The sequence below is a fragment of the Pithys albifrons genome, chromosome 9 (assembly GCF_047495875.1).
Source record: "Pithys albifrons albifrons isolate INPA30051 chromosome 9, PitAlb_v1, whole genome shotgun sequence".
Lineage (NCBI taxonomy): Eukaryota > Metazoa > Chordata > Aves > Passeriformes > Thamnophilidae > Pithys > Pithys albifrons.
The window spans coordinates 7,537,670-7,545,918 of NC_092466.1; the positions used below are offsets into that span (position 1 = coordinate 7,537,670).

The 8,249-nt window shown below is 52.3% G+C and overlaps 1 protein-coding gene across 1 annotated transcript; it reads left to right on the forward strand.

Annotated features, from left to right (window-relative positions):
• Window positions 1–1,759: 1,759 nt before the first annotated feature.
• Window positions 1,760–6,061, forward strand: VAX1 (ventral anterior homeobox 1). Its single transcript, XM_071563890.1, has 3 exons — window positions 1,760–1,997; window positions 3,742–3,929; window positions 5,525–6,061. The coding sequence occupies exons 1-3, from the start codon at window positions 1,760–1,762 to the stop codon at window positions 6,059–6,061; spliced, it is 963 nt and encodes a 320-aa protein (XP_071419991.1).
• Window positions 6,062–8,249: the final 2,188 nt, after the last annotated feature.

Genomic DNA, 8,249 nt, shown 5'->3' on the forward strand with positions numbered 1-8,249 from the left:
TGGAATTCCCAGGCAGCAGCCCAGCCAGGGGGAGGACGAGGCAGGGAACAGCACTGCTGATGGATACACCGCCATTTGTGCGAAAAATTCTCAGGGAAAATTCTTTCTCTCCCTCTCAGGCCCCTAAACTCTTTGTGAATGGGGCCAGTGCAACATGTGGCCTTTCACCTCACCCAAGAACCACTGCCAGACAGCCACACTCAGAGAATTGTTTGTTAATAGTCCAATTAGATAATTGCCATCTTTCACTCCTTTTGCTCTACATTTCCCATAAAGGAATGAATAAGGAGAGCAGCATGAAGAGGGCTTCTGCCCTGCAAGGTGACAAGAAGGACTGGAGCATGCTCTTTGCACAAGGCCATTTGCTTGAATTGAATCATTGTAGCCTAATCAATGGTCTTATTGGATTACTGGCTGTTGCGGTTCTCAAAGATATTGTAGCAGAGACAATGAAATAGCTAGAGTAAAACTTTTTTTCTCCTTTAGTGGATCACGCAGTTGAGATTTTTCACGGGCTATCTCTCTCTCTCTCTCGCTCCTTCTCTCCTTCCCTCCCTCCCTCTCTCTCTCTCTGTCTCTCTCTCTCTCTCTCTCCCTCTCTCTCTCTCTCTCTCCCTCTTTCTCCCCCTCTCCCTTTCTCCCCCCTCCTGGATCCACTGCACACAAAGCTGGCTTTTTTTTTTCAATGAGCAGGCTCTGCGAATAGGTTCAGTGTTTGCGAAGGTGCAGAATTAGCAGACACACATGCACGCACACATACACACACACACAGAGGGAGAAGCACAAAAAGCAAGTATCGGGACTGAAATAAGGAGAGGTAGGAGTTTAAGATGGCTGTCTGTGGGGAGATGTGTTAACGAGGATTTCTGCTGGCCAAGATAACCTGCTTTCTTGGAGAGATCTGCTTGAAGGAAGAACTTTTTGTATGTGTGCGTGCTCGGGATCTGTTTGTTTGTTTAGCATTCAGGGGGCTTTTTCTTTTTTTTTTTTGCTTTTTCTTCACCCCCCTGCAACTGCATTTTTCCAGCCCTTCCTAGCAGCTTTATTCAGATTTATTTGTCGTGCTTTGGAGAAAGCCACTATATAATCGGGAGGTCAAAGGCAGACTGAAGAAAGTTAATAATGGCTGCTAATGGTGCTAACAATTCAGGGTGAATCTTGTCAAAAGTTTTTTTTTTTTACCCTATCCCCCACCCTTTTTTTCCTCTCTCTTTTTTTTTTTTTTTCTGGAAGTCTCAGTCTTTTGATTGTGTGTTTCCTGAAAGCAAGACCAATCATTTCAGTTTATTCACTGGCTAAACTCTACTTGATTGGGGACAAGCACACAAACCATCCATTACGATCTGATATATTATCCAAACAATTTAGTGTATTCATGAGGTAACCTAAATGTGGAGGCTGCAAAATTACCCGTAATCAATTGAAACAGCGAGTGCGCGTCCCTCTGTGTGTCTAACAACTACATGTCTCTGTAATAAGGCAGACATTAAATCATTTTAGAGTTGTACTGTTGAGTACCTGATCACTGGGCGCTCTGGGAAGCCGGACAGTCACATTAGGACGCTGGGACTGAGGAAGCCGCTGCTTTTCCAGTGGGATAAAACACGATCTTCCTTACTCAAGGTGCTTTACAGATCCCCACCGATCTGACCCTAAGCCGTGCAATATCCAGCATAGACTTCGTCTTCTTCTACTCTTCTGTAATTTTTTTGTTATCGTTGTTGGCTTTTTTTTTTTGTTTTTGTTTTTATTGCACTACATGTTTGGGAAACAAGACAAAATGGACGTTAGATGCAGTTCAGAGACTGAAGCTAACCGGGTCTCGAAGAACGGACATAAAGAGGGCAAGGAAAGCAAAGGGTCTGAAGGAAATATTTCTACTTCTTTTTTGAAGGATCAGCAAGGGACTTTTTCTGCCTCTGCAGCTACGGAAGGTTGTAATAAAAGTAAATCTAGTTCGGCTGATCCGGACTATTGCAGGAGGATCCTAGTTAGAGGTATGAGTTTGAGGTGTTTGGCGAGGGTGGGGGAAGGTGAGCTGTGCTCACGGCCGGGACATGGTTTATTTTGTTGCTTTGCCTTTGGTCTAGCCCTGGGTTGAAGGCCCTTTCCTACGGCTCGGGGCAGAGCCCCCTCTCCCCGGCCGGGCTGCGCCCCGCAGCCCCTCTCCCGCCGGCTTTATCCCGATGAATTTCCGCCGGGGTCTCGAAGAAAAGTTAAGCCGCGGTGGTTCCTCCCCGGCGCTGCCCCGCAAAGGGCCAGCCCCGCTTACTGTTGGTTGTGGGTTTGGGGTTTTTTCCTTTCCTGTTCTGCAGTTTTCCCGGGGTGCCCGTCCCCGTGGGGAGCCCTCCGGGGACAGCGTTCCCTCGGGGGGCCACGGCTGTGCCGGGCGCGCTCCTCCCGTTCCCGCGCATCCCGCACGCCGCGTACAATGGGGATGCGGGCAGCAAGGCCCTCTCGGAGGGCAGGGAGTTCCCGCTGTCCCCTCTCTCTCCGAGCCCTGCAGCCCAGGGGAAAGGGCTGTTTTTAAGCAACCATCAGCCTTAAAATCAATGGAGGAATGATTAAGGGCTTTTTAATTATTACTTTTTAATACTTATCTGTCTTTTTTTCCCAACTGTCGTCCCTCCCCGGGATTAAAATAATTAAATCAACCTATTCATATCCCCTCAAAAAAATCATTTAACTGAAAAAATTTCAGTTTTATTAAGGTGTGTTTTGAGGGAAGAGGGAGAGAAGAGAATCAGAACAAAATCGGTGGGAAGCAGGCCTTGGAAGCCAGAATTAATCCTTGCGCCACCGGCTGACCCAGAGAGGGGTCAGATTAAAATGATGTGATTGTCTCTGATTTAAAACGTACCGAGGAGGTAAAATTACGGCAAGTAAAGTTGGGAAGGCTTTAAGGTAACTTGAATCTGGCTCTTGCTTGACAGTCCTGTTAATAAGATTTGTCCCGCTTTCCTTCACTTGAGGCTACCAGAAAACTGAGGTTTCTGCGGCTGGTTGGTGCCTGGGTTTCTTTTTTTTTTTTTTTCCCTGTTTTTCCCCCCCTCTTTCCTCTCCTCTGCCAAAACCCCAAGGCGGTGGCGGCGGCGGGAGCGGTGCAGGGTGGGTTGGAGGTGTCCCCACGTTCTCGGTGGCAGGCAGCCAGCTCGGGGCAGCGCTGCATCTATCCTTAAAGCTCCTGCCTGGTTTTCTTTCTTTTATTTTCCTTTTTTTTCTGCATCGAAAACTTGTCATATGTGAAAAAAAATTTAATAAGGAGCTTTTGTATATTTTGGGGTAACGGGGTGTGTGGTGGCTACCAGCAAGTCCTAACCCAGAGCCCAAGGGGAACAAAGAGTAGCCCTACACTCCTAGCACAAAGCCTGCCCTGGAGGATCTCTCTGTCCGCAGCTTCCCAGAAGGGCCGTGGGTGATGCTGCAGTGTCGTACCGCGAGTGCAATATATTCAAAGTAATTTTTAAATGTGCTGAAGGGATTAATTATAGAGCCCTAGGCCCCCATCACCCCCTCCTTCCTTCTCTGTTGTGGTTCCTGGTTTTTTTCCTTCCTTGGGTGTAGTGGCCAGGTGCAGTGCCACAGTCACAGGAACCCTGCTCCATCCCGATTAGGGTCTCGGCCTTGAAGGCCATGGGGACGGCTCTTTCGCCTGGAAAAATAAAAAGAAGGGGGAAAAGGAGAGGAAAACGGAGAGGAGGGTTGCCTGGATATGAAGCTGACTGCGCCTTTCTTTGCCAGATGCCAAAGGTTCAATCCGAGAGATTATTCTGCCTAAGGGGCTTGATCTGGACCGTCCCAAGCGGACCCGCACCTCCTTCACGGCCGAGCAGCTCTACCGCCTGGAGATGGAATTTCAGCGCTGCCAATACGTCGTGGGGCGGGAGCGCACCGAGCTCGCCCGCCAGCTCAATCTCTCCGAGACTCAGGTAGCCCCAGAGGGACGGGGAGCCCCGGCTGCCTTGCCCTGATCCGTTCTGCCCTGCCCTGCGCCGCGGGAGCCCTCCCGGCCCCAGCGTCCCCCTTGCCCTGCCGGCCCCGAGGCCGGGCCGGCCCTGCGCGCCTCCTGCGCGCCCCAGCGCAGCCCCCGGAGCCGTCGGACAGGGCCGCGGGCCCGTGGGAGGCGAGTCTGCCCCAGAGAGGCCCACACGTGTCCCGTCGCGGGGGGCCGCAGCTCGCCAGCAAGAAGGAGCCGGTGGGGTTCGCGGTTGACCCGTCCCGGCGAGGGACTTACAGCTCTGTGCGGCTGGGGAAGGGGAGCTGCTGGAGAAGAGGGTCCCCCATATCCCCCATATTCCGTGGGCTCGGCTGCCCGGTCCGAGAGTATCCGTGGGATCTTGGCCATGAAGCCAAGCTCCTCCTGGGCCGGGCGAGGCTTTCCCGCACCTCCGGCCCGCGGGGACCCGCCCTGGCCCCGCCGGGGCTCCGTGTACCCCCCGGCTGCGCGGGCCCCTCCCGCCCCCGGGCGCGGAGATGCGCTGCTGCGGCCCGGGAGAAGAGAGCAGAGACCGAGCGGGACACAGCCGCTCAAACCCAGAGGGGCAGGCCGAGTTAGAGGCGTTCGGTCTGAGCTTTCCTGCGTTCGAGAAATCCGGGAACAGGCCTGAAGTTTGGGCCGTATTTTGAGTTCCTTGTATGCCCGAGTGGGAGAGGTAGCCCTCCAACCTGCAGGGCAGAAAGGCTGAGGGCAGCCAGGCGGGTTAAAACTAGGCGAGAGCCCTGGGAAGCATCTAAAAAGTCCAAACTTGGGATTCGTATTTCCTCAAAACATCATATAACAATAAATTCCCCTGACATATTAATTAGCTTTTTAAATTTCCTTTCTGGGTAGAAATGACAAGTTCAACAGTTCGTAGGTTACAGAACCTGCTACGGGTGGTTTATGTTGTGTTTTGGTTTTGGTTTGGTTTTGGTTTTTTTGAGTGACTTCCAGGATTCCCTTCTAAAGTTGAACATTGCTTTAAATGGATTGGGAGGTGGAGAGAGAGTGTCCAGGCTGGGATACGGGGGAAGAAGTGCATTGCTGCAGTTACCCCGAGAAGGGCGGCCGGAGCCGAGCGGGGAGCAATGCGAGGACAGCGTGTAGGGACCCTGCGAGCGGGGTTAAGGGCGGCTGCGTGCGGTGCTGGGGGCCGCAAAGTGCCCGGGGACCGGCTGAGCCGGCTTAGAATAAAGCGCTGGGGAAAGGTCTGGGTGCGACTCTCAGAGAGTAACTGGCCTACAGTACAGTAAAACAGCATAAAGTGAGAGAGGTCCGGTTAAAGCTGCAGAGAGCTGAGGGCTCCCTCATCTCCCTTTGCCCGGCCCGAGGCACTCCGAAACGTGGAAGAGACAGGCAATGGGGGCGGATTGTGTTTTGTGAGCGTCGCTTTGTGCGTTTTGGAAGCGCTCCCCGTTCCCAAGTGTCTGTCGTCCCTCCCGCTCTCCCTCCACCGCATCCCCCCCGCGCCTGGGTCCCGGGGCATCTGGCGGGGCGCGCCGTCCCTCCCGCCCCGCTGACCCTGCCTCTCTCCCCGGCCTGCAGGTCAAGGTCTGGTTCCAGAACAGGCGTACCAAGCAGAAGAAGGACCAGGGCAAGGACTCCGAGCTGCGGTCGGTGGTGTCCGAGACCGCCGCCACCTGCAGCGTCCTGCGGCTGCTGGAGCAAGGCCGGCTGCTCTCTCCGCCGGGGCTGCCCGGCCTCCTGCCTCCCTGTGCCACGGGCGCTCTGGGCTCTGCGCTGCGCGGGCCCGGGCTGGGCGCGGCGGGCAGCGGCTCCGCGCCCGCGGCTCCCGGCGGCGGGGGCTCCCCGCACCCCCCGGCCGCCAGCGGCGCGCCCGGGCCGCCCCCGCCCGCAGCGCTGCACGGCGCGGCCGCGGCGGGGCACGGGCTGTTCGGGCTGCCGGTGCCCGCGCTGCTGGGCTCGGTGGCCGGACGCCTCTCCTCCGCGCCCCTGGCCGTGGCCGGTTCGCTGGCGGGCAACTTGCAGGAACTGTCGGCCCGCTACCTGAGCTCGTCCGCCTTCGAGCCCTACTCCCGGACCAACAATAAAGAGAGCGCTGAGAAAAAAGCACTGGACTGACTCTAAGTACCTTTCCCCCCTATTTATATTTATAGTCTCTATTTGTGGCCGTATTTATGGGACGGGCGGCGCGGCGTCCGCCCCCCCGCGCTTCCCGAGCCCCGCGGCGCGGCTCCTGCGCGGGCCGGGGCGAGCGGGGCCGGGGCCGGGGCGAGGGGCTGCGGCACCTCCCGCCCCGCGGCCCGGGGTCCGTCTGTCCGTGCGGGAGGGCCGTGTCAGCCCCTTCGTTCGCTTGGGGTGGGACGGAGAGGGACAGCGGCCGGGGTGCGGGTCGGCCGGGCTCCCTTCGGCGGCTGTAGCCAATGCCGAGCGAGGGAGGAGGATTTCGGAGAGAGGAGGATGGAGCTGCCAGGTGATACCCGTTTTGGTTTGGTTTTTTTTATTGTTGTTGTTGTTGTGTCTCCCAGACTCAGTGATTTCTAAGCACAAAGGTTTTGGGGCCCCATCTGTGGCCCCCGTTTACTCCCACACTCGGTGCACTACAGTCCCCGTTTACCGACCGAGTCCTTAACACCAGTCAGGAAAACCTCCAGCAACTTTTATTTTTCACTGTAAATCTTGAATGTGGGAAGGGCCGGAACAGACTGAAAATACAGTCACGAAGCGGGGAGATAGAAACCAGTGGCTGCAGAAATTTTGGATAAAATTCTATCTTCCTTCAAGATAATACAATGTCCCCACTCCCCTCTCTTTTTTCCCCCCCATTTTTTTCCTTTGAATTCCTACGGGCTTGTCCCGCCGACTTTATCTGCAAAAACAAGTCTGCAGGTAAATCATGGAACTCGCAACTCTATTTTATCTAGATCTGTTGTGGTGATAAATCTTATTTTTATTGCTCTATTTGATTTTTCCAAATATTTTCAATGTGCATCTAAATACAAAAAACCTGTAGCCTTCCTTCCTCCTAAAATAACTCTCTCGTATATCGCTCACAGTTCATTTAAAACGAACATAAAATATAAAAAGCGTAACTTTTATTGTTATTTTTGTACTTTAAAACACGTCTATGTAACATTTTTTTTAATCTTCACAATTCTTACTGCTATTTTCTCCAGAAACATATGTATTTCACCTTCTAGGGTTCCGGATTGAATATTTCCTGTTCAATTTCGTTACTTGAATTTGCCAGAAAAGGGATGCTGTACTTAGCTAGTTCTTTGGGGGAAAAAATATTTACTTCGGTTTTAAGTTTCTTTTCTTTCTTTGAACTTTAACACATGGCGTTTACAAACTGTATAAATACGTGCCACCAAACTGTAACCAAAAAAAAAAAGAAAAAAATTACAAAAAGTGGAATGGTTGCTGTAGAATATAGAATTAACTATAGAACAGAACTGGACAGAAGGAACTGGATGGAAAGAAAATAGTAATTTTATTGTAAATTATTTACGTCTGAAGTTTCTAGGCAACTAGTCGAAAAAATAATGAATGAATCGAGCGCTGAGCCCTTGCTACTAACTTTTGTTCTGAATGTTTTGGATATTTGGATGTTTTGTATTTATGTGGTGAGAGTGAAATATATTATATCTATATGATGACGGAATTAGGTGTATTTTCGTCTTATATTTGAAGCACCCAAATTGCCTTCACTTAATACATGCGCTGAAAAAAAAAAATTCTGTCCCTATGTAAGCCTCTCGATTTGGGTTTTTTTTGTTGTTTTTTTTTGTTTGTTTGTTTTTTTCCATTTTGAGCGGGGAGCTATGAGGTCTACTTCGTAGAGAGTGATCTCTTCCTCCTGGGGCTGTTTGGGGCATTCTCAGTCCCTTCCCCAGCTCCCACCCAGCTCTCGTAGTGCTTGCCTGTCCCGTGGGTCCGATCCCACATCCCCATCCCTGTCCATGTCTGTGGTGAAGCAGCGCCGGCCCCAGGAGGAGATCTGGGTGCCCAGTGTGCCAGGTGCCACCACCTGCCTCCACCACCCCATGCAGGGACCTGCTCAACTCCACTCCTCTTCTGCCTGTGGTGGATACTGGGCCTGGCAGGCACTTATGGATGTGGATACATGTGTGTGTGTCAACATATAAGTATATACAAATATACGTAGACATATATATATATGATTATAGATACATGGTTTTGTGCATAAATATGGGTATTTATAAGTACTTGGTGAACAGCTCCTGTTTCCATCCTGTTTGGCAGCACAGCCTAGAGAGTACTTTGCTGGGCAGCCAGTCCAGGGCAG